A 26,739-nucleotide genomic window follows, 5' to 3' on the forward strand; every position below is an offset into this window, starting at 1 on the left:
ACACGATAGTTGGGAGATAATTGGCACTAAATGATAGCTGGTATTATTGTAATTTTTATTCGTTTTATTAAGTCCTACACAGTCCTTTATAAATTATGTATATTTTAAGTTGTGTGGGTCCAACACATTATTGCTTTGTTAAATAGGCTATTTGTTTCAGGGTTGATGGCCTAATAAATGTTCTTACACTGAATGTTAGGGCTTCCCCTGCCTCCTGTATAAGGAAAAAACCCTTTCATTTTCACATCACACTTTTCATCACACTTCCTCTTTTAAAAGCACTCTGTGTCTCACTGCATGTGGTCTGTCCTGAGCTCTCATCTTTCTGCTATTTGATTAGCTTATCCCAGCTGGTTCATGGAAGCTGTTCAAAAGTTATAATTGATTAATATCTACCGGTTTAGTTCAGTTTCAGATGAAGAAGCATGAGTATATATGTGCATGTTTTTGTATTAAGTGAGGTGTTTTTTGTTTTTTGTGAGATTTTTTGGAGGTCCTATGTGTTTTGGGGTTTTTTTTGTAATTTGGTTTTATGCTGAGAACAATAGATGAGTCCCGAGATTATAGGACTGTGTGTGTGTGTGTGCATACATGCTATGCATGCACATTTTAAGTGTCATAAAAAAAATCTTACACAGTAATTTGACAGCCATTCACTGAAATCATTCTGTGTTCAGGGTTATGGTATAAAAAATGCCTTATATGTTTTAGATTATTTTTTCTCTCTTTAACAGTGAGTTGCTGCTCTTATCCATGTTTTATTAAAGGGAAGTTGAGGCTCAGGGAAGCTAAATAATCTTCCTGAGATCACACAGCTATTAGGTAGTGTGGAACTAAGAATGGGGCTTGGATCTGTGTTTCTCCAAAACATTTAACCACCATGTTAACTGTATTGGGCACTGCACTTAACCTTTCATTATCTGTCTCAATTTTTATTTTTAAGTTATTAGCTCACTCTGCCAATCTATTATTAAGGTGTCATGCTAAATAACTGTAAAGTATAAAGTGAAAGCTCTGTGTAAATACACATTTTAATATTGACAATGTCTCTCCCATTAGAGAAAGACATTTTATTTAAATGAATGAAATAAAAGAGTCATATTGATTTGTACTCTGGTGCCCTCCTTCATATTTCATATTTGTACTCTGGTGCCTTTTAATAACATCTGATACTTCATTTCTTATTCACCAATAAAGCTATGCCATAAAATTTAAAAACATTGCAACTACTAAACAATTACCAAGAAAGCCCAAAGTAAATCAGAGTAGATGGATTTTAGTGATGAAACTGCCCTTCTAGACTGATTTGAAATTTTGGTCCATAGCCCATTTAAACAGATTCAATCTGCTATTTAGAGTGTATATGTCACACTCATGTGGTGGTAACTAGCTAGAAATTTTAAGTAGAGAACATACCCAGGAGATAGAGGTTCTTTTCTAGGACCCCAAATCAGAAAAGATCACTTTTTTCTGTACCCTGAAAATACCTACAACAGGACAGTGGGAAGATTGTGGAGTATGATCTTCTTTACAAAGGAGTAGTGGAGAAGGGGCGCCCAGGTGGCTCAGTTTGTTGAGCGACTCTTGATTTTGGCTCAGGTCATGATCCTAGGATCTGAAGATTGTGGAATTGAGCCCTACTTCAGGCTCCATACTGAGCATGGAGCCTGCTTAAGATTCTCTCTCTCTCTCTCTCTCTCTCTCTCTCTCTCTCTCTCTCTCTCTCTTTCTTTCTTTCTTTCTTTCTCTGTCTCCGCCCTTCTCCCTCTTCCTCTTCTTCCTCCCTCCCTCTCTCTCCTACTTGAGTGAATATATGCACCCACTCTTCTATCTAAAAAAAAAAAAAAAAAGACATAGTGGAGGAATAAACGATAGGGGAACTTAAACACTAGTGTCTAATTTTTGATACCAATAATTAAAGTCTCAGGAACATTTTGAGGCCTTGCTTACCTTCTTTGACTCTTTACAATGGAAATAAGCAGTTACTCACAGCTCACACTAGACTGACATGCCAGCTTGTATGCCTTCACAGTGCCTCTCTCCCCTCCTTTCTCTTCCTCCCTCTTGTAAGCTGTGCATGAATTAACCTTGTCAGAAACTAAAAGCCACTTAAAAGTTTTCTTGGAAAAGATGGGAGCCTTCTAATTGCAAATTGCTAGTCATGCTCAACTGAACATCATAGCTTATTGGTTATAGAGTTTCTAAATCATAAAAGCAAACTTGGAATTTTGATGGCGGAAAGTGGAATCCATGACCTATATCCTAAAAGCAGTAGAGGTTTTTTATGTTTGTTTGTTTGTTTATTTTTGTCTATTTTTGAGAGAGAGGGAGGCACAGAACCTGAAGCAGGCTTCAGGCTCTGAGCTGTCAGCACAGAACCTGACTCAGGGTTCAAACTCAAGAACTGTGAGATCATGACCTGAGCCGAAGCCAGACACTCAGCAGACTGAGCCACCTAGGTACCCCTAAAAGCAGTAGAATTTGAGTAACTTTGGACAGTGTCTTTATATTAGCTTTATTTTGTGATAAATAGAATCTTAATATTAAAACTTTTTCTTGGGGCACCTGGGTAACTAAGCTTCCTACTCTTGATGTCAGGTCAGGTCATGATCTCAAGGTTTGTAGGTTCTAGACCCTTATCGGGTTCTGTACTAAAGGTGCAGAGCCTGCTTGGAATTCTCAGTATCTCTCTCTACCCCTCCCCTGCTCATGCATGCTTGCTCTCTCTCAAAATAAATACACTTAAAAAAAAAAAAAAAGTCATGATCCCACAGTTTGTGAGTTTGAGCCCTGCATCTGTACTAACAGCTCAGAGCCTGGAGCCTGCTTCAGATTCTGTTTTTCCCTGCCTCTCTCTGCCTCTCCCCCACTCACATTCTGTGTGTGTCTCTCTCTCAAAAACACTAAAAAAAATTTTTTTTTTAAATAACTTTTTCTTGCTGGTGTTTTGTTATATATTCAAGAAATTAATCCTTTGTGAATTATATGTATAGTGCATATTTCTATTCAACTGTGGCTCTCAATTTTCTTTTAGGGGTCTTTGATAAATTAAGATACTCTCAATATTCATAAATTCACATTTACTAATTTTTTAACTTATTAAAAACTTTCTATTAACTTTCTATTTAAGAAATTATCTAGTCTGAGATCATAAAACATACTATATTTTTTCTAAACATTTTGAAGTTATATTTAGCATTAAAGATCTTAATCTGTAAGAAATTGATTTTTGTTTGTTTTAAGGAAGAGATCAAATTTAATATTTTAGAAATATCTATAACTAGTTATCCCAGTTCTATTTATTGAATAGACCATTCTTCTTGCCTCTGAGTAGAACTGCCACTTCTGTCATTTATAAGTTCCTGTATGTGAGGGTTTTTCTGGGGTATTTCAGTTTATTCTGCCAATCTTTCTGTCCTGTACAATTAAATTACTAGAGCAGGGTGCCTTAGTTAAGCATCCAACTCTTGATCTCAGCTCAGGTCTTTATCTCAGTGTCATGAGTTTAAGCCCCACGTTGAGGTCTATGCTGAGCATGAAGCATTCCTAAAAGAAAAAAAATTACTATGGCTTTAAAGTATATCTTGGAATTTCAGCTGTCCAACTTAGTCATTTGACAAATTTATACATTAGGCTATGTTCACCACAAGTATAGCTACTATCTGCCCCATTACATTGCTATTATAAGTCATGTGGATAAAAAAGCACAGCATAAAAAAAAGTATATCTTGGTATCACCACTTTATATTTTTCCCAAGAAATAGACTAATTTATTCAATATACCTTTTTTCATGTGTTTATATGTACATTATAACACAAAATAGTGACATCATTTTAGCACTTAACTGAAAAAGAGCTTTCAAAATCACTAATCCTTTGAAACTGCACCATCATTAGAGCTTTGTAACTGCTTACTATCTTCTTTTTATTGAAATTGCATTGAGTCCCAATTTGAGGATGGTGATATATTTACAATTTAAGTTTCCCTTTCCATGAAAATGTAATCTCTCTCCATTTCTAAGGGTCTTGTTTAATGTCTCTCAAAGTTTTACAACAGTAGATAATTACAAATAATGACAGTTTTGTTTCTTCTATTCCAGTATTTCTCATTTTTACTACTTTTTCTTGTCTTACTATGTACAAGACTCTCAAGCATAATATAGAATAGAATTAATAGTAGCAGACATCCTTGCCTTTTTCGTGATTTTAAAAAGAATGATGTTAATGTTTCACTATTAAGTGTATCATTTGCTGTAGTGTTTTTAGTAACTACTTTGTACCAGGTTAAAGAATTTCCGTTTTATTCCTAGTTCAAGTTTTTTAAAATCCTGAATCCATGGTATGTTTTATTGAATGCTCTTTTTGCATCAAGAATGATGATCATGTTTTTTATCATTTTGATCACTTAATAAGGGGGAAAATCCACCTTTATATTCCTGAGTTGAACCTTACTTGGTCATGATATACTATTACTTTTTTAATAAAGGGCTTGATTTAGTTGGCTAATGCTTTTATTAGAACTTTTGCATCTATGTTTTTAATAATTTGGCTTATAATGTTCATTTCTTGTACTATCTTATCTGGTTTTGGTATTCAGGCTATTCTAGCTTTATAAACTGAGTTGGAAAGTGTTCTCTTATTTTCTGGAAGATTTTATTTAAGGAAGTGTTTATTTAAGGTTGTAATTATTTATTTGTTCCATGACTGAGAGAACTTGTCTGTAAACTGTTTGGTCTTGTTGGGAAGATGTGAGGTACCAATTCATTGTCTTTAGTGGTTTGTTTAGGTTTTATATTTCTCCTTTCCTGTTTGCCCCTCTTCTCTTCCTCCTCCATTGTTGTTGTAGTCATCATCCTCGTCCTTATCATCATCAACCGTGGACACAGACCAAATATGTTTTATTATACTCCAGGATACCTCCTGGTATTTGACCATGGATACCATAGAGCAAAAGAATCCTGATAGTTAAAACATGCCGGCACAGTGCTAGTCCCATCCGGTCCTTAACAATTAGTTCAGTCTATCATTCTTGTTGTATGAAAATGATTCCCAGGCTGAGGTCACTCAGGTGTGCGGACTTCTATTCAATCTTGTCAAAGGTTCCCAAAGCATTAGTGGTCTGAGCAATATTTGGCTTCACCCTTTCAAGACTTCTGGTACATTTGAGCTAAGAGACAATGTTAATGTTCTGCCTTGCCCTAAGCCTCTTTTGAGGTGTTAATGTATATTGGATTTCCCTTACTACAGACTCATTTATTTTTTCCTTTACTCTCAGCCGCTGTTCCTCCTTCTATTTATTTATATGCAGATTCTTTCACCTTTTGAAGGGAGGACACACCTTAGGTTCTAGCTTGCATTCAGTTACAGTACAGTACAGTACAGTAGTTTATTGGGGCACCACAGTGGCTCTGTCAGTTGAGTGTATGACTTCGGCTCAGGTCATATCTCACGGTTCTTGAGTTTGAGGCCCGCATCAGGCTCTGTGCTGACAGCTCAGAGCCTGGAGCCTGCTTCTGATTCTGTGTCTCCTTCTCTCTCTCTGCCCCTCCCCCACTCGTGCTCTCTCTGTCTCAAAAAAAAAAAAACACTTAAAAATTGTTTTTAAAAACCAGTACAGGTAGGTTGTAGGATTCTACAAGTGACAGTGGAACCTGGGAACCCCTTACACTTTCCACAGTCAGTCCTGTGGGAAAAGAGACTCTTGGCTGTATCTCCACCTTGCATTCTCCTTATACTTAGGTTCTGTATAAACAGTTTCCATTTTATTTTGGAATCCATCTTAACATTGCCTTCTCCATTAGAGTGTTTTTCTAACATTACCTGAGACAGCATGAGTATTTCAGGTTTCAAGATTATTTTATGTTTTTATTAATAAGAACAGTTTAAATTAATATCCAGTAGCAAGCTAGTAATTGCCTTTCAAATGGACAGTCTTCAGTCCAACATCCCAATACTTATCATTGGGAGATGCTCACAGATTTTTGCCTTAACTCCAGACTCTGCTCTACACATAGGGTTGTGGTGCAGAATTTGTCTGTACCATGACTCCTGCTGCTTTTATATACTGTGTAGGGTCAGGCAGTGTTATTGCCATTTAGCAGGTCCAGTTAATATTGCTTGAAGAGCAGTCTATGTGTTTTCTGTTTTTCTTCTGGGGGAAGTATTCCACAGACATACATAATATCCACTCCCATAAAACATTCAGGTGAAGCCTATTTAAACATTATAATTTTTGCTCAAACTTTCACCTTAATGCCATCAACCTTAAAACTTTTTTATATTCTATCAATTTAATTGTAGCCTGTATTAAGACTTCACTAAACGGTTTTGGTACCACAGTTACATGAAGCTCCTGACTAAAGGAGTCTCAGAAACTTCTTTTCACCTGCTATTTTCCCCATTCTTGTGCTTTAGGTTTTAGGTCTCCGCCAGTGGGGTGAGCCAAGAGACCTTGGCCCTTTTATCAATCTTTCTCTTGATTAATCTGCCTGAGTGTTGCCCTAGATGATTCCAGGTCTGGTTTCTCATTGTAATCTTTGCCTTTCCCACATTTTAAATTTCTCCAAACTGCATAAATAGATGCAACTTGTTTGGCACCCTTTATTTTATGTTAAGTTTATTTATTTATTTTGAGAGAGAGGAAGAGTGTGAGCAGGGGAGGAGCAGAGAAAGAGAGGGAGAGAGGGAGAGAGAAGGAATCCCAAGTAGATTCCATGTTTTCAGTGCAGAGCCTCACACACGGCTCAAACTTATAAACTGCGAGATCATGACTTGAGCTGAAACCAAATCAGACACTCAACCGACTGAGCCACCCAGGCACCCCATATTCACCCCATTTCTTAATGACTGTTAAAAAAATTTCTACCCTGCTGGGACAGGTCCCTTGACTCTCCTCTCTTCCTCTCCTCATTTTCTTGTTAATTAATCTAATACTTTTATTAGCATCTGTGAGATTCATGATAGGCAGCTGAGACAGCATATTTGATAAGGCTTTTCTGACCAATATTATGGCAGTAAGGTTACATGAGGTACCCAAGCAGAAGGGGCCCCCAGCATATACCATAACCTGTGTAATGGGCATAGTCAGTGGCTGAGTAGCCCAGTTATTATAAATCCAATCCACATGACCTGCGTTTTGAAGCATATTAGCTACTTTGTCTGGGGTGTTCCCGTCCACCAGGCTATCTGCTCCCTCAGGAGAAACCTGCTGTGTATCTGGATCATTGATAGCCAACTGTGATTGTCTCATAGCTGGCTGTGGGTCGTATATCAATTTAGACATGCTTTTCTACTCCGCAGCATTCAAAACAAAAATACCACTCCTGAATCATTCTCTCTATCCATTTTAGAAAGGGTTCTTCAAGAAGTTGATACTGATTGGGACACCTGGATGGCTCAGTCAGTTAAGCATTCAGCTCTTGATTTTGGCTCAGATCATGGTCTCACAATTCTTGGGATTGAGCCCAACATCAGGCTTTGCACTGGGTGTGGATCTGGCTTGGGAGTCTCTCTTTCCCTCTTTCTCTGCCTCTCTCTCTCTCTCTCTCTCTCTCTCTCTCCCTCTCCCTCTCCCTCTCCCTCTCCGTCTCTCTCTCAAAATAAATAAATAAACTTAAAAAAAAAAGTTGATACTGATCTACAAAACAAGATCGCTCCTTTGCACTCTGCCCCCTGGTATCAGTAGCTTCTTGGTTTTGTCCTGCCCTGCAATATGGACTTGGGTGACCAGAGGTCTTAGAAGTGTTCTTTGTTGTTCCCACATAATTTTTCCCTTTTGGGACAGCGTTGAGGCTACTTGGCAGAAACTCAGCTTGGTCTAGGGTCAAGTCTAACCCAGCACGCTCTTAATTTTATTTTTGCTATTGTAGATAACAGTGATGAAGGGATTGGTGTGCATTTCTCTGGCATCTGTGAACCTATTCCCCAGGTGTTGGATCCATCTATATATTCCATTGATAACTTTTACCTTCAGTAACTTTTCTTCAGCTACGATTCCATACTATGGGTGACCATGTGGCCACCCAGGAATCAAAGTTTTATAATCCCCCACACTTCCATCCTTTCTTGTCCCAAACCACATGTTTCTGTGAATCTAGGCCATTTCATATGAATCCCACATTTTCTGACACCAAATGATAGGTGTTTTCTAAACTGAACAGTCAGCTTCTTCTTTCTCCCCCGCCCCCCCAGCACTTTGAGAATAATGTTCTACCATCTTCTGGTTTCCAGTGTAGCTACTGAGAAATAATCTATCACAATCACCCTAATTGTCATTCTTTGACCAGAAATCTGTTTTTTCACTCTAGTTATAAATGAGATTTTCTTTTTGCCTTTTATTACCTATACTTTGACTGTGATTTATCAGATAGGATTTCTTTATTTGTTATACTGTGATTCATCGTGTTTTCTGAAATCTAAGGTCATTCATTGTGTTTCAGTAGTTTCTGGAAATTTTTCATCTGTCTTCCTACATATTACTTTTATCTTTTTTCTTTTTTTTCTGATGAAACTTTAATTAAATCTGTTAATCTGTTTCACTCAGTCTTTCATATCTCCCAAACTCTTTTTCTCTTTGTCTTTTCTCTGTGTTCTGCATGATCTCCACATCTGTCTCCCAGCTTATTTATTTTCATTTTACTTGTGTTTAATCTGTAATTAACCCTTTCTTTGACATTTTATTTTCAGTGGCCCTAAAACAGTTTTATTTCTTAATTCTTTCTTTAATTTCCTTAAACATATGTATTTTATATTATTTATCAGATAAATTCAGTATCTGATAGATTAAAGATTGAGGGGTTTTTCCTTCAGGAATGATTGGTATTTTCTTTCACCAAGCATCTAAGTTCACTGGTAATACAAGTCTACTTTTTAAAATTTTATTGTTATTATTTTTTAGATGTTTATTTAGAGAGAGAGTGTGCACAAGCAGAGGAAGGGCAGAGAGAGAGAGAGAGAGAGAGAGAGAGAGAGAGAGAGAGGGAATGAATCCCAAGCAGACTCCACGCTATCAATGCAGAGCCCAAGATGGGGCTTGATGCTACGAACTGTGAGATTATGACCTGAGCCAAAATGAAGAGTCAGACACTTAAGCAACTGAACCTCTTGGGCACCCCTTTGCTTTTTTTTAAGTAGGTTCCATGCTCAGTGTAGATCCCAACATGGGGCTTGAACTCACAACCCTGAGTTGTGACCAAGACCTGAGCTCAGATCAAGAGTCAGAGATTGAACCGACTAAGTCTTCACACACCAAAGGTGTCCCTTCACATGCAGGTGTACTTTAAATTAAAATTCTTCATTTTTGTGTTTCTTTGGGCCATAGTGATAGAATGAGTTTGCCCTAAACATACCTGAATACTGACTAGTAGATAAGAATTCTCGAGGGGCTTTTTTATCCCTTCCTGCCAGAGCTAGGACCAGATTAGATAACTTTCTTGTCAGTACAGTGGGATGATAATAATAATAATAGTAATAATAATAGTAATAATATAATAATAATAATTATTATTGTTTTGTTTTGTTTTTTCCTTTCTCCATCTTTTCTGTGAGGTTTCTACCATTTGGGGGTCCTAGATTTATGCAAGAAGATGTACTGTTTGAATCCTACCCCTTTTTGGACTTTGTTCTCTAACATGCACAGAAATTAAACTGAAGCTCTAGGCCACCTGGGATCAGTGAATGCCTAGATACTTGAGATTTACCATACTGGACTCTTGTTCCCATTTTGTTTTTGGCCTCTAATGACTTCTTCCCTTACTTTTTGCAAATTGATATATTTATGAACTGGGTGTTTTAAAATTATTTTATTTAGTATTTTTAGTTTAGATTAGGAGCTCTGGGGGTGCCTGGGTAGTTAGCTCAGTCAGTTGAGCGCCCAACTTGGACTCGGGTTATGATCTTGTAGTTTGTGAGTTCAAGCTCCATATCAGGGTCGGTTCACTGCTGTCTGCACAGAGCCTGCTTCAGATCTTCTGTCCCCTTCTTTCTCTGCCTCTCCCCTGCTCATGTTCATTCTCTCAAAAGATAGGGCAATGCCTGGGGGCTCTGTTGGTTGGGCGTCCGATTTTGACTCAGGTCATGATCTTGAAGTTTGTGAGTTTGAGTCCTGTGTCGGGCTCTGTGCTGATAGCTGAAAGCCTGAAGCCGGTTTCGAATTGTGTGTCTCCCTTGCTCTCTACCCCATCCCCCTCTCACGTTCTGTCTGTCTCTGTCTCTCCCCCATCTCAAAAATAAATAAACATAAAAAAAATTTTTTTTAAGATAGATAAAGGAGCTCTAGTCCACCATACTGTCCTAAATAGAAGTGTTTGAAAAAGATCACTGAAGTAAAATTAAAATTAAGATAGGGGCGCCTGGGTGGCTCAGTCGGTTAAGCCTCCGGCTTCAGCTCAGGTCAGATCTCACGTTCTTGGGTTCAAGCCCCGCGTCGGGCTCTTTGCTGACAGCTAGCTCAGAGCCTGGAGCCTGCTTCCGATTCTGTATCTCCCTCTCTCTCTGACCCTCCCCCTTTCATGCTTTGTCTCTCTCTGTATCAAAAATAAATTAAAAACATTAAAAAAAATTTTAATTAAAATTAAGATTGATTGTGTCACTTATTACACAATATAACAATTGCTAGGTATAATTTAACTATTAATAATATAAAATAGGAAAATTATCCAGGTCTGTTTTCTCTTTTACCAATAATTACCAATTATATTTAATCTACTTTAAATAATTTAAGTACATACTTATATATCTAGATACTTAATTTTTTTCTCTTAATGTCTGTTGAAGCAATAAGAGATCCCACTTTTCACAGGTAGTCATAGGTATTAGAAAATTATGTTCTTATCAATAAATATATATAGACATACATTTTTATTTTATTTATTTTATTTTTTGCAAAACAAAACGTGTTGCTTTTATTTTTTTTCCATAATATTTTATTGTCAAATTGTTTTCCATATACATTTTTATTTTAAATAATTTGTTTTAAAAATGCTCGATGTCAGGGAGCCCGGGTGGCTCAGTTGGTTAGGTGTCTGACTCTTGGTTTCCTCTCAGGTCATGATCTCACGGTTTGTGAGTTAAACCCTGCATCAGGCTCTGTGCTGGCGGCTGGCATGGAGCCTGCTTTCTCTCTTTCTCTCTCTCTTTGCCTCTCCCCACTGCACACATACACTCTTTCTTTCTTGCTTTCAAAATAAATATATATTTAAGAGGTGTCTGGGTGGCTTAGTCAGTTGAGCGACTCAGGTTTGACTTAGGCCATGGTCTCACGGTTTGTGGTTTGAGCCCTGCATTGGGCTTGCTGCTATCAGCCTGTCAGTGTGGAGCCTGCTTTGGATCCTCTGTTCTCCTCTCTCTCTGTTCCTCGCCCACTCAAAGGTTCTCTCTCAAAAACTAAATAAAACATTAAAAAAAATTTTTTTTAAACATTTAAAAGAAGTGCCTGATGTCAATCCATTGCCAATGATTTTTGGAGGCTCTACAGAGTGTCATGGCTAACTTGTGATTCGTGTACTTTTTACACTTAAAATTGTGAATTAAATAAGAATTTTTAATAAAAAAAGCAATTCTTGATGAGTACTTGGTTCATTACCTATTTTGCAAACCTTATTTGACTTTGAAGCATGTGTATATCTTTGGAAAATTTATCTAATGTCAAATTAAAAATTCTTTTCGAGTTCAGTGCAAATTATTCTCATAAATTACCCATTTTTTGTGGATTTTTTTTTGCCCACAAAGTATCTTTATATAGATTAGGTTTAGCAAGTTTTTAGAAAATTGTGTTTAAAGAAACACACATACAGTTGATATACCTGTGTCGCTTAGTTGGTTGAGCATCCAACTCTTGATTTCGGCTCATGTCATGATCTCATGTTCATGGGATTTAGCCCCTTCTCAGGCTCTGTGCTGACAACATGGAGCCTGCTTCGGATTCTTTCTCTCCCTTTCTCTCTGGCTCTCCCCTGCTTGCTCTTGCTCGCTCACTCTCAAAAAAAAGGAAACACATACAATTCACCATCTTAAATAATTTCTTAGTGAACAGTTCAGTAGGATTAAGTATATTCACATTGTTATGCAGTCAATCTCTAGAATTTGTCATCTTGTAACACTGGAGCTCTACGCCTGTTGGACCCTTCCCATTCCCAATGACCCCCTTCTTTCAGCCCTTGGCAACTACCATTCTACTTTCTATTTCTATGAATTGCCTACTTTAGATACCTCTTGAAGTAAAATCATACAATATTTGTCTTTTTGTGACTGGCTTATTTCACTCAACAACATAAGTGAACCTCAGGGCTCATCCATGTTTTAGCATGTGTCAGAATTTCCTTCCTTTTAAGGTTGAATAATTTTCCAATATGTGTGTATATGCCACATTTTATGTATCCATTCATTGACACTTGAGTTGCTTTAATCTCTTAGCTACTGTGAATAATGCTACTAAAAACGTAGATGTGCAAATATCTCTTCAAGTCCCTTCTTAGAAGTTCTTTTGGACATATACCCAGAAGTGGAATTTCAGCAAGTTTTTAATACCTAGCTGCTGCCAAGCACCCTTTGGTTTTCTATGTTAGTAGTATAGATGTGCTTTTAATAGCTCCCGTATATCCCACTGTGCAACTGGCCATAATTATTTTAACCAGATTCCTCTTGCTAGATATTTAGGATATTACAAATAATTTAGTGTTATAAATGACACTTTATACATAAAATATCATGTACAATATGTTTTTGTATACTTACATGATAAATTCCTAGAATTGGAATTGCTGGGTCAAATGATCTGTATATATATTTTTAATTAACTATTTTAGTCCTTTTTTAAGTTATTTTATTTTATTATTTTTTTTTTATTTTGAGCGAGAGCATGAGCAGGGGAGGAGCAGAGAGAGAGAGAATCCCAATCAAGCTCTGTGCTGTCATTGTTGAGCCCGATATGGGGCTTGAACTCACGAACTGTGAGATCCTGACCTGAGTTGAAACCAGGAGTCAGATGCTTAACTGACTGAGCTACCCAGGCGTCCCTGACCTATATATTTTTAAGCTTTTGATAGATACTGGCAAATAGAAAGCTCTACCAACTTGTGAAAATGCTTTCAAATCTTTGTCAACATGACAAGTAAAATGTGGCTCATGTTTCTCCATTGAATTTTCGAGGTTAAACTTTTTTATGTTGGTTTGCATTTGTACTCTATCTTTTGTAATACCTTCATGAGCTTTAGGCAATCTTTGTTGCTGTTATAGTAGTTTATTATGAAAATAGGGCAGTATGGGGACAAGGAGACAAACAAGTATGATTACATTGGGTCAAGTGAAGTGTGGCACAGATTCACTTTGATGCCATACTTGCTGAGATCAAGGGTCAAGTTCTCTTTTGTTAGAAAACGTGTAATCCTTGGGGTGCTTGGGTGGCTCGGTTGGTTAGGCATCCAACTCTTTTTTTTTTTAATGTTCATTTTTGAGAAAGAGAGACAGAGTGCGAGCAGGGGAGGGGCAGAGAAAGAAAGAGACACAGAAATATCAAGCAGGCTTCAGAGCTTGAGCTGTCTTCCCAGAGCCTGAGACGAGGCTTGAACTTATCAACTGTGAGATCATGACCTCAGCCAAAGAAGCTTAACTGACTGAGCCACCCATTCGCCCCTAGGCATCCAACTCATGATCTCACCTCAGGTCTTAATCTTAGGGTCATGAGTTCAAGCCCCGTGTTGGGCTCCGTGCTGGGCGTGAAGCCTACTTAAAATAAAAAAAAAAAAAAAAGAAAACTTAAAACTCTTGCTCTTGCTTTGGGAGCTTCCAGCGGCTATCCTCTTCATTTTGCAGTATTGTAGGGCATTGTTGGCAATATCTGAGATGAATTTCTAGAGCCAGAGAGATGAGCCACAGTGTGCATGCACTGGAGGCCTCAAAGCCAGCATCAGGTCACATCAGGTGGTAACCAGTCACTGCACCCAGGATTGTAGGTGTGTAATCTTCCAGCTGTATCATCATGCTCACCAAAGGTGTGCTGGGCTCTACTGGCCATATTACCTCCTTTGGCAGCACTTTGCAGTATGCAGATCTCATTAGACATGGCCTCCCTCTGGGACACTGAGCCACCAGCCAACACTGGAACTGCCTTGTGCCACTACATGCCCTGTGCTCCCTACCTCAGGTCTAACTGCAGGCCCCTCAGTTGTCCCGTTGGGACTGACCTCATTCTTCACAATGACGCTGGTTAGAAAGGGGCTGAGATGGCAGAGGCAGGGCCATCTCAGAGTCTGCATATAAGCCACTGCTAGGCAAATGTTTGACAGTACATTCTGAATAATGTGGTAAAGCATAATTTTTTAAATGTCCAAAGAGCTTTATTTTGCTTACCTTAGATATTAGCATATTAATTTTTTAAAATTTTATTCATTTTGAGAGAGACAGAGCTAGGAGGGGAGAGGCAGAGAGAGAGAAAGACAAAATCCCAAGCAGGTTCTGCACTTTCAGCAGAGAGCCCCCCGCAGGGCTCGAACTCACGAAACCATGAGATCATGACCTGAGCTGAAACTGAGAGTTGGACACTTAACTGATTGAACCACCCAGACCCCTAACATACTAATTTCTTAATTCTCATTTATAGACCACTCACTATGTAGTAGGCCCTATATCAAGTTCTGAAAATTGTGAGATTAAAAATACAATCATTGTTCTCTGGCAGATGATAGTACAGTAAGGGAGACACATAAACAGATAATTAGAATTATAATAGTTCTAGTGCGATGAATAATTACTATGATGAAAATAAAAATAGGTACTGTGGAAGCATGTAGAAGGGGCTTTAGTAATGGTAAGTATTTAGGGGAGGCTTTACAAAGGAACTGTTACCTAAGGAAAAAGTGAACTTAGCCAGACACCACAAGGGAAAGGGACCTCCTAGGCAGAGAAAAAGTGTATACAGAGGCACAGAAACCTATGAAAACATGTTAGGTTCAGTGAATGAACTTAGAGGCAAATTATTTAACTGCCTGTGGGGTAGTGGGAAGAAATGAGGCAGGAAAGGGACACATCATGAAGAGCCTCATATGCCGTGCTGACAGATGTCTTAAATATGAAAATGAGGTCTTTTACACACTTACCACTTTGAGTATCAAAAAAAATAATTACCCTAAAATACTTAAATATCTCAAAACATAAAGAAGAAAGCTCTTTTATTTCTTGATTCAGTTAAAAAGAACTGCCTTGCTTCTGCTAAGTAATTGCCTTTTTGCTAACTAATTGTGGCATTTCATGCAGTCTTGAAGAAAAACAGAACTGGAAAGAATAAACACAGCAAGTGGGAGAATTGTGCTGAAGGAAATATAAACAAACCATTTATATCAGTCTTTCAATGTCTGGTAGAAGAGGGAAAAGTATATAATTGATTTTCACTCTCCATGTGAAAGTTTTCCATAGTCAAACAACAAAATAGCCCAGGGCAGTACTTGCCATTACGAGAAGAATTCATTTTCTGTAAGATTGAACATTTTTCCTACCAACAGTTAAAAAAAAAAAAAAAAGTAGCCAGGCTGTTAGGTATTGATTTGACTGCTCAAAACCCTGGACCTTTCAGCCTTGGTCTAATCAGGAAACAGATTAAACCGTATCTATAATTTAAACAGAGGAATGTAATATGAAGAATTACTAAGCTATAACAGAAAATAACTATAAAGACACGAAGAAAGCTCTAACAGATACCCAAGGAAGGACAGACTTGGAGGCTGACCCATTTCCCAAGGCTAAGGTTTGTATCTCATTGAAGAAAGTGCTGTTGCGGCCCACTGGATGGTGGAGAAGGTCGGGGGGTTGCTTGGTCCAGAGCTGATCCTCAGTCACTGGGCAAGTGGAAAACAAGCCTCTGAGGTCTAAGTGAGCCGTAGTTGGTGAGTGGACACACAGAAATCGTCAAGACATCACTGTGGGTGTGAGATCTAACTATGTGATATCTCTGTTGGGGGGCCATGGGAAGATGACCACTGGCCCAGTCACTGAGGCTCCTTGGCATGTGGCTGGGCAAGTGTCCCACCAGATGACTTCACATGTCCACACTACTGATCAACCGTGCAACAAGAGCAAGAACAAAGCGCTGCAATTGTACCATGGAACTAGGAAGAGAAGTTCCTTCCTCCTGCAGTGTCTTTGCATTACCTTCTACTGGCAAAGCTCAACATTGTGTTAACTGTAAAAGAAAATGCTTAGTTTAGTCCATTGTCATAGACCATGTACTAAGTGAATTTGGGGCTAAAAGGCAATAAGTATGTAACTGGCACAGGATCTGACTGCTTACAGTCTTGAGCCTTTCACCAGTGTCTGGCCTATAATTGAGAAAGAAATATTAAAGGAGCCCCTGATATCCAGGAACTGATTTAGCTCCTAAGCTGGCTTACTGTTAGTGCAAACTGATCCGATGCTCATGGCTGAGCCCTGTTTTTCTATAAAACTAAATAGTCTCGTAGGACCATCCACTTCAAGCAAGATCACTGTGCACCTCACAAAATACCAAACATCCTCTTTTCTTGCTGAATTAGTAACTGTTTTCTACTTCCTTACTAAATACAGTTCTAACCACCCCCCCTCAATCTGCATTCCCTATAGATTAGATTTATTGAGATACAGTCTCATAAAATTCCCTTGATTTTTTTTTTTTTTAAATTTCAGATAGAGTGCACATGAGAGCAGGGTAAAGGGACAGAGGGGGAGAGAGAGAAAGGAAGAGAAACAGAGAATCCCAAGCAGGCTCCACACTCAACACTGAGCCTGATGCAGGATTTGATCCTACAACCTTGGGATCATGACCTAAGCCAAAATCAAGAGCCGTGTTGCTCAACCAACTGAGCCACCCAGGCGCCCCTAGAATTGCCTTGATTTCTGACAGTATCTAACCCAAAACAAATCTCCACTTCCTTAGACCCTACTTAAAATTATCCACATCCAGCCCAAATGCTATAATATGTAATCTCTAAACACTCTCTCTTACTTACTGAGACATTCCACAGATCCCCAAAGTGTGTGTACTCCTTCTCCATAAGGAGTAAGTGGTAAACCCAACTTGTTCAAGTACAGGTGTGTTCCTGGGGGTTTTGACTGAAGAGCGTTGACAGAGTAAATGATTTCTACTAAGTGTTTCTTAACCAAATGGATCTTCTTACTCTTCCTTTTCCTTAAAACATTATTCTTAAGTAAGGTTTTCATAAGTTGGAGGTGGGTAAAGGATTGGATGAAAAATATCCCCCTACCTTAAATTACTTAAAGATATTTAAGTAATTTAATGTAAAAACTATAATTATTTTTTAAAACCTAGATTTTAATGTTTAGGTTTTTTTTTTAAAAGAAGTTAGCTAAGTTAGAAACAATAACTTTTTTTAAGGAAGTAATTATCTTAGAAAACTAATCTTTAATCAACAATACCAATACAACTCTTGAAAATAGTTTATTTTTATGACTTTTTATAATTATGTAACTCCATAGAAACCCACAGTAAATCTAATAGCAATTTTTAAAAGTTAGCAAACATATACCAGCATAACCAAGTTATTATTCTAATATCCCATCTACATAATACATACTGTACATTTTGAACACATCAAATCATAAAATATGTAAATGAGATTACTATGAAGTTAATTTTTTTCTTTCTCTTAATTTTTCAATGTGCTCTGTTTTCCTCAAACTTCAGGAGTGACATGTGGAATATATCTTCCTGGTAGAGCAACATTGTGCTTTCATGCTTTCTCTTTTTTTTTTTTAATTTTTTACATTTCATTTTTAGAGAGAGAGTGCATGAGTAGAGGAGGGGGCAGAGGGAGAGAGAGAGAGAGAGAATGCCCAATAGGCTTTCTGTTCTCAGCATGAAGTCTGACACAGGCCGCAGTCCCACAACCCTGGGATCACGACCTGAGCTAAAAGCAAGAGTTGGACATTCAACTGACTCAACCACACTGGTGCCCTGTGCTTTTATTCTGTAGCCATTTCCAAAAAGCTGTGGAAGCTTCCTGAGGGTCTCTTCGTACTGTGAAAGGCCTTGGAAAATCTGCATTATATTTCACTATTAAAATCTTTACATTTTTAATGTAGAGGAGGGAAAAAAAGTTTAAATTTGATATTTGTTTCCAAACAGTAGTTCTGATCCATATAAGGTCTACTTAAATGTAGTTAGAATGAGTCACTTGGTAAACATTCTCTGTAATGAGCAGCATCCATGGCTTAGGAAATGGATATTTGAATTTTCTTCAGAATGTGGCCATGCAGATAATTAAGTGACTATATGAATATCCAAGAAATGTGATTTTTGAGTGCATAGTTTCTTGTCTGACTAGCTACCATTTTCTCTTACTGAACAATTAAAAGTTCTTTAGTCTCTTGTGGACAAAATCTAATCAAGCATATTTAAGTTGTGGATAGCCAGCAAAATTATATAGTCTTATTCCAGTAATCATTTATTTATTTAAAAATGCTTTTGAGGGGTGCCTGGGTGGCTAAGTCAGTTAAGCCCAGGTTGTGATCTCTCAGTCATGAGATTGAGCCCCATGTTGGGCTTTGTACATGTGGAACCTACTTGGGATTCTCTCTTTTCCTCTCTCTCTGTCCCTCCCTCACTCTCAATCTCTCAATGTAAATAAACATTTAAAAGATTGTCTATCTATTTATCTGTCTATCTATCTATCTTTTGAGCATCTATTTTATGTCAGATACTGGGCTAAAGTGCCAAAGTTACAAAAATAAAAAGACTCTAATCCTTGGTTGAAATGGGTGACCAACAAAAGAGAATCTTAAAGACCTTTCTCTGATTTTGTTCTTTTCCTAGTTTATCTGCATACTTTCCTACCCCTTATTTTTTTGTGTTTTGTTAGGACTTGCAATAAGAGGAAAAAAGTAGGACATTCAATAGCATCATTAAATTTGGTCATTAAATATTGGTCAGCCCTGTCTACCAACTAGGCTATGTGCTTCCTGGGCAAAGTAAGATAAAATGGTACCACTCTGCCATTAGGGGGCCCACAGTGGAGAAAAGAAAGCCTGTGGGGCAAGCTTTTAAGGACTCCTGTCAGAGTGCGGAGCTGCAGTTAGTAGGGATATTGAACAGATTTCAGAGATGTTAGGTCAGCTGCCCCACCTCTACCCCTGTGATGGGACACGCCCATCTCCAACAGATCAAACATCTTGCCTGATCACTGGCAGAGTGGTAGGTAGCTGACTGTCTGATCTCCTTGACTACCTCATCTCCACAGAGGACCTGCAGTCTCAGCCCAGCTTCCTGAGCTGATGTATGTGTGTTCATATGTGTTCATGTCCCCATATCCCCATGTAAAGTAATTAGGTCAGCTCTTAATGTTCATATGACTGAGCCCTACCCCTCAGACCACCTGGTATTTGTGTTTTTAAAAGTATTCCTATAGGGGTGCCTGGGTGGCTCATTTGTTGAGCAACTCTTGATTTTGGCTCAAGTCACAATTCCAGGGTCGTGGGGTCAAGCCCCACATTGGGCTCCCTGCTAGGCATGGAGGCCTGCTTAAGATTCTCTCTCTTTCTCTCTCCCTCTGCTCCTGTCACTTGTGTTTTCTCTCTCTCTCTCTCTCTCTCTCTCTCTCAAAAAAAAATATATGGATGGTCCTATAAAAAGGTTTTTACCTAAAGTTTACATCTTAATACTGAATCAAACAAGGAAACTAAGTTACTTATGCTATAATAGCTGATGATTCATTACCAAAAACCCACTGTAAACTATTAAAGGTAGTTGTATACGAATTATAAAATATCACGAGAAAGATTTTTAAGCAGAAAACATCCTGATTACACTTGGGCAGGTGTTCTTTGGGTTGACATGAACCAGATAGCATCTGATCATTTTTTTAACCTTTTTTTTTTCCAAAAATTTTTTTAATGTTTTTTATTTATTTTTGAGAGACAGAAAGTGCGAGCAGGGGAGGGTCAGAGAGAGAGGGAGACACAGAATCTGAAGCAGGCTCCAGGCTCTGAGCTGTCAGCACAGAGCCTGATGCGGGGCTCAGGGGATCAAACCCACGAACCGTGAGATTATGACCTGAGCCGAAGCAGGACGCTTAACTGACTGCGCCATCCAGGCGCCCCTCTTTAACCTTTTTTAAAAGACTCCTCAAACTCTTTTTTCCCCAGATATTACTCCTTTGGTGCATGGTGAATTCTGTGAGAACAAATTTACAAGTCCATAAAATCTCTTAATTCTGAAATTCTTAAATCCAAAAAATTTCAGAAAATCATTCTTTTTGTAACTCATTTCTTGGAAAACCAGACTTGAACCAGCCCTGTTTAAATTCTTTATCTGTCCTAATGGGACACTCATAAAGTTCACTGCAGAAATATTAATGTGTTTTATTACAGGGCTCTGCCCTAGATATTTCATGTATATGGTATATACACAATATTGCCTTTACAAATTTAAAGAAAAAAACTGAATTCTAAACAAATGTGCCTCCAAAGGCTTAAATAAGGATGATGGACAGTGGATATATAAAGTAATCCATGGCAGAGTGGTTTAAGAGGGAACTTTATTTGTAACTATATGAGTAATGGATGTTAACTAAACTGTGGTAATCATTTTGTTGTATATACATAAATCATTGTGTGTATACCTAAAACTAATAATGTTATATGTCAATTATATCTAAAATGGGGGGGCACTTTAATATTATAACTTTAATTTTCTGGTAACTTTCACTTTGTTTTTAGATTTGATAGTTATGTAGTTGAGGTTTAAATATAGGAAATGTGATTATGAATGCGTATATTTGTTTGATTTCTTATACCCACAAAATGAAGGCTAAAATAAATATAACCAGGATAACCATAGGCCATTACCATGATCATACATAAAGAAATAAAGAGCCTCTGAATTGGGGATTATCTGCATGTATACAAAAAGTGATCAGTAGCAATATGCTTGTACATTTTCAGTGGGAGACCATTTTATTAGTTCTTGTTTCCTTCACATTTTAAGGGAATGTAAATTTACATACTGGTGATTTCAGAAGCAAAAATATGATAAAGTTTCCTCCCTATTCTTACCCCCTTAGTACCATTCAAGTGAAGCCATGTAACTCTTTAATTATAGTGGGATAGACTGACCTATTTTCTTCACAATCATAAAGAAACATTTTAGTTATTACAAGATTTTATTCTGGAAATTAATATTTTCAAGCTTAATGCAGTTGATTATGTTTTTATTTGGAATCTTCCCCTCCTTTTTCCCTTGTTCTGTACAGATTATCAGCGCTTGATGACTGTGGCGGAAGGCATCACCACACTTTTGTTTCCATTTCAATGGCAGCATGTTTATGTGCCCATCCTCCCTGCTTCTCTGCTACATTTTCTTGATGCTCCTGTCCCTTATCTGATGGGCCTTCAGTCAAAAGAAGGAACTGACCGTTCTAAACTAGAACTTCCTCAAGAGGTAAAACTTCTAATGGGTGATGAAGCATTTGCTGTTTGTCGATTTAGGTCAAGACCACTTTTCATAGACAGCATTGTCTTTGTCCAAACTGTGTCTCTGACTGTCTGAATTTCCCAAGTAGGGCTAAGGTAGGGCCTGAGCCATAGAATGCAGATCCTGACTCCTGATGGTTACCGGGACTAGTCATTAATTAAGTACGGTTCAAACAGTACAGGCAAATTTTCACAGCGATAAATCTGAAGATGGAGCCACAGTAGCATTATCTAGATGCTTTATTGTTCTAATGGCATTTATTTCCTTTTTCCCTCATTTATTTTATAAATTCTGCTTTTAAACAATAGCCCAGAATTTCACATCTTTAAAATCTCTAAAGTCATTAATTAAAATGAATTTGATTCTTGACTTCCATCAAATGAAAAGTAACATCTTCCAGTGAACTGTAGATAATGGAAATACCAAATACTTTAGTATTCTTTGTTTTCAGACCTAAAGCTAGTTATCAGCTTTTTCTAAATGTCAACTTGGCTAGGTGGTTGAGATAAAAACTCTAACCCCTAGCTTTTAGGCCACCTTAAGGTTACTATACTTTCCATGTGTTGCATTTTCATATGTTGTTTAAGAAGAAAGTTAGGAATTTTTGGAAGCATTTTGAGTATGGTTTTTATCTATTGTTAATGGTACTAAGAATTGGAATATAAAACCTTTGAAATGAAATAGTGATGAGAGTTCTATGGCCTATTAAAAAACATTAAATAGTTAACTACATGATATTATTAGCTATTTAATTAGCACCTTTCTTAATAAGATCTTTCATGCTGTGCTGTGCTTTTATTTGTTCCTATTTCCCATAGAGATTCTCATTTCTCATTTTAATAAGTGAATTTAAAATAACACACTAAGCTACAGCCATTATACCCATTAATGATTCCTGTAATCATCCATTGCTTACTTTATTCCAGTGAATGTTTTCCTACCAAAATTAACATTTTTGTTCAGGGAAAAAATAGCTTGATTGGGATCATATGAAATGCTTATAAAAGCTATCTTGCTCTTTTGAGCTTATACATGTTCTATGCTTTTGCCTCCCCATTATATCTCTTTTTTCCATTACCTGAACTCTCTTGTTTTGTCTTTTTTAGATTAATCTAAGTATCTTGGTGGTTCAAAAATGAATCCTTTAAATTCAAGGAAAAAGAAATAGACTAGCTAAACATTTTAAATGCGATTTGTTTAAAGACTTAAATAGTGACATGTTTTAGTTTTTTGTTGAGTATGTTTTGGTGTATAAATATTATCTTTCCATTTTTACAGGAGTTATAATTGTTGAGAGTTTTTAAATGCCACCTGTATATTTTTGGAGTGGGGAAATCTTTCTGTCCCCCTATATGTGTATATTTTCTGACTCTAAAGACAAACTTAAAAATTCTGAAAGCTCTTGCAGCAATGTCTCTGATTTTCTAACTTTTTACTCCTTAAATCAATATATTTTTAGTGTATTTATTTTTTGAGAGAGAGAGAGAGAGAGAGAACGAGCTGGGGAGGGTCAGAGAGAGAGAAGGAAACACAGAATACAAAGCAAGCTCCAGGCTATAAGCTGTTAGCATGAGCCCAACACAGGGCTTGAACTCATGAACTCTGTGATCATGACCTGAACCAAAGTCAGATGCTCAACTGACTGAGCCACCCAAGAGTCCCAATCAATACTTTTTAATAAATGTACATACTATCGATTCATAGAGTAGAATAGTATGAAATAACCTGGGTCTGCTGTGAAAATAGTGTATAGAAAACAGATGTTAGTACATCATTATATTAGAAGAAAATGCTAACAGCTGACCCAGGTTATTTCATACTGTTCTACTCTATGAATAGACAGGTATGTACATTTCTTAAAGAGTATTGATTTAAGGAGTAAAAATTTAGAAAATCACAGACATTGCTATAAGAGCTCTCAGAATTTTTTACTTTATCTTTAGAGTTAGAAAATACAGATCACTTTGTGCTCATAAAATTTTTCAATGAGGGAAATAATCTACTTCACATAATTTGGGGGATGAGGTAGGTATAAAAATAACCATTTTTAAAAGTGACTTAAATGCACTCACTAGTAATATTCACCATCTCCCTCCTTTCCCTGAAAACTGTAAAATAAAATAATAGCTAAAAATAGTGATGGGAAAAAAATAGTGACGGGGCTTCTTAGAATAGTTATGAAAATGATAAGTTTACAAAATGATTATTTTAAGAAGGTATGATTTTAGTTGTTAGCTAACTAATGTACCTACATAGACTTATAATTAACCACCCACTTACTTTCCCCATAGTTCTAAAATGACAGGCACAGGTAGCCATTTGTTAAATTGTTCTTTCACAGGGTGGGGCGCGGAAGGTGACGGGAGAAGGGTATAGTGCTGAGGATGACCTGCAGAGAAGGGTACTTCGCTTCCTCCCATCCTCGCTTGTCTTCACAATACATTGTGGGCCAAAAATCCCGAGAAAAACTGAAATAGAATGGCTTTTTCCACTTTTTTGTTGTTATTGTTATGTCCTATTCTGAGAGTCTGTGGGAATATTTTAAATATTCTCCTCTGGTTTACCCTTATACCACCTTAACTTCAGCCACTGAGAAACTGTATCCCTTAGTAAGCATGGAGAGAGCTGCCCTGGTCTCACATTTCTGGATACTTCCTCCTCCTGCGTACATCTTTGGGGTTCCAAAAATGACCATCTCCTTCAGTCTCTCATTCCTTCACCAAACAGTTGTCTCATACACTACTGTAGGGGATACATTAGGAGACATCAAGATAAATAAAATGTAATTTCTGCTTTCCAGAAGAAGTCATTTACAAATATCAGTAACAGAGGTTAAAAAAATAATAAAAGGAATAAATGAATTAAGCATATATGCAGGGGAAATCAGAATACCTTTAGGGGGACATGGGAAAGCTTCATGGCAGAAGAAATGATTAAGCTTTAAGTTTTTGTTCCCTTTCTTTTGAGGGAACTCTGTGTGTGTGTGTGTGTGTGTGTGTGTGTGTGTGTGTGTGTGTTTCATTTTTGACTAGACGTGATTACGTACCATGAATGTGTGTAAGCAGCATTGATCAGTAAAAACATTTAGCAAGATTTAGTCCTAGGGCGCCTGGGTGGCTCAGTCAGTTAAGCCTCTGACTTCAGCTCAGGTCATGATCTCATGTTCGTGGGTTCGAGCCATGTGTCAGGCTCTGTGCTGACAGCTCAGAGCCTGGAGCCTGCTTCAGATTCTGTGTCTCTCTCTCTGCCCCTCCCCGCTTATGCTCTGTCTCTCTCTGTCTCAAAAATAAATAAAATCACCCCAAAAAATTAAAAAAAAATTTTTTAAATTTAGTCCTAAAACAAAATAAGATTGAGATGTAAAGAGTGTTTTTTATTGTGTATGTAATATTTCTCGAGCTCTTCTAATAGAACTTTTATTTTTTTTTTCTGATGGAATTTTTTAGTTAATGGTATCAAAAGTAAAAAAAGTGACTTATCAAAAGGCCCTATTATATGGAGTTCTTGTTTGTTTTTGGAAAAAGGCTTTTTGGTTTTTCCTCAGTAACTCTTCATAACACAAGTTAACAGTCCTATTTTTATTTTGTGATAACCAGAGGCCCAAGTTGGGCCCAATCTGAGCAGTCATAGGAGGGTATGGGGTCATGGAGGAGCAGTCATGGAGTCATAGGACTCTATGAGCAGTCATAGGAGGAGAAGTCATGGAGTCTTGAGGACAGGCCAGGGGCTGTGGTGCTGGGGTCCCCGCCATGCCCTGCAGCCCCTGCAGCTCAGCACTGGTGTGTGAGTGTAATAAGCTTTAAAATTTCCCAGATGTATCATTTTCTTTTTTCATAGAAGGATAGAAGAGGATAGGCGGAAGGCATTAATGAGAGAGACAGTACAAAATGTAAGAGGTGGGAGGGTGCTGGCTAACGTTTAGATTAGCAAGTTAGTGAACTTTTTTCTTCCATTTATAAAGATACTGAATCATCCATTTGAATTATAGTGACCTACTTTCTCCCCCTAAGTCTTTCAGCATACCCTGCTTTCTAGAGGCTGTAGACACATATATAAAGATTTGAATTTACAGAAAGCTGTAGGCAACAACACTGTCTTCAGCAAGATTTGACTTCACCTCTTACTTTAATTAGAGGAAACTACTGATGTTGGAGATGAGGAAAATTGGAGGGAAAAAAATCTTTTAAGCCACCAAGGCTGTTTGAGGCTTCTTATATGGAACAGGTGTCAGGAAGTCGCCTAACTTCTTGGGCCTCAGTTTCTTCATCTGCAGAATAAACAGTTGAATTCAGAGGTCATGTCAGGCTTGAGGAATCATTGTTGATTCTCTCTTTTTAGATGGAGGAAACTCTAGGGGGGCCTGGGTGGCTCAGTCAGTTAAGCATCCAGCTCCGGCTCAGGTCATGATCTCACGGTTCATGGGTTCGAGCCCCGCGTCAGGCTCTGTGCTGACAGTTCAGAGCCTGGAGACTGCTTCGGAGTCTGTGTCTCCCTCACTCCCTGGCCCTTCCCTCCTTGTGCTGTCTCTCTCTGTCTCCCGAAAATAAGTAAAAAAAAAATAGGGAAAAAAATGGAGGAGAGTCTTGAGTTTCAGTTGAGCTAAATGTGGAACTTTTCTGTACTTCTTGTGCATCAGCACCTAACATAAAGATCAGGGATCAGAAGAGAAAAATAGAAACCCAACTCTTTGCTCTCCTCCTTTCATCTTACCTGGCCATACGGGATCAAAGGACAGTATGAATTGTCTCTTGGTGACCTGGGTGGTTTGTCTGTAGGAGAGACAGGGAGACACCAGGTAAAACTTCCTATTCTGCTGATTGACTTCCACTCCCATGTATGCCCCGTGTCCAGCCATTAATGTAGTCAGCATCAGTTTTATGTGCTAGGCTAAACCTTTGGCTTCCCACTCTTCCAGAGCCTATGAGCACAATCTTCCTTTATACTGACAACCTTGTTCTGATTAAGAGAGTATGAACAATAAAAGTAAAATATTGTTTTGATGTCTATTCTAATCAAGTACTTCAGAGATAATCAGAATTTCATGTACTTGGCCCCTTGAATTGTCCATAACTACTTGGAAAATATTTAAAAGTATTTTTATTCAAAATCTGTTGCATAAGAAAACTCAAAAAAACTTTCCTCTGATTTCTGTTTCCTCTACTTTTCAACTCAAAAATATATCCTAAATCAGTTCTTAATTATTCAAGGGGTAATCATTTGTAGTTATCTAAGCCTTGCCTCCACCATTGTCTCCTATTTGTCTAATAACTTGTGATATGGCTGGCAGC

General features: G+C 37.8%; 1 protein-coding gene across 1 annotated transcript in view; it reads left to right on the plus strand.

Moving 5' to 3' along the window:
- DENND5B (DENN domain containing 5B) overlaps nt 1-26,739 on the plus strand; it is a 185,048-nt gene that overhangs the window by 85,570 nt on the left and 72,739 nt on the right. The window contains exon 8 of the mRNA XM_029955517.1: nt 21,231-21,418. Within this exon, the coding sequence (XP_029811377.1) occupies nt 21,231-21,418 (188 nt within the window). The remainder of the gene's footprint in view (nt 1-21,230; nt 21,419-26,739) is intronic.

The sequence above is a fragment of the Suricata suricatta genome, chromosome 10 (assembly GCF_006229205.1).
Source record: "Suricata suricatta isolate VVHF042 chromosome 10, meerkat_22Aug2017_6uvM2_HiC, whole genome shotgun sequence".
In the NCBI taxonomy this organism is placed as follows: Eukaryota; Metazoa; Chordata; class Mammalia; order Carnivora; family Herpestidae; genus Suricata; species Suricata suricatta.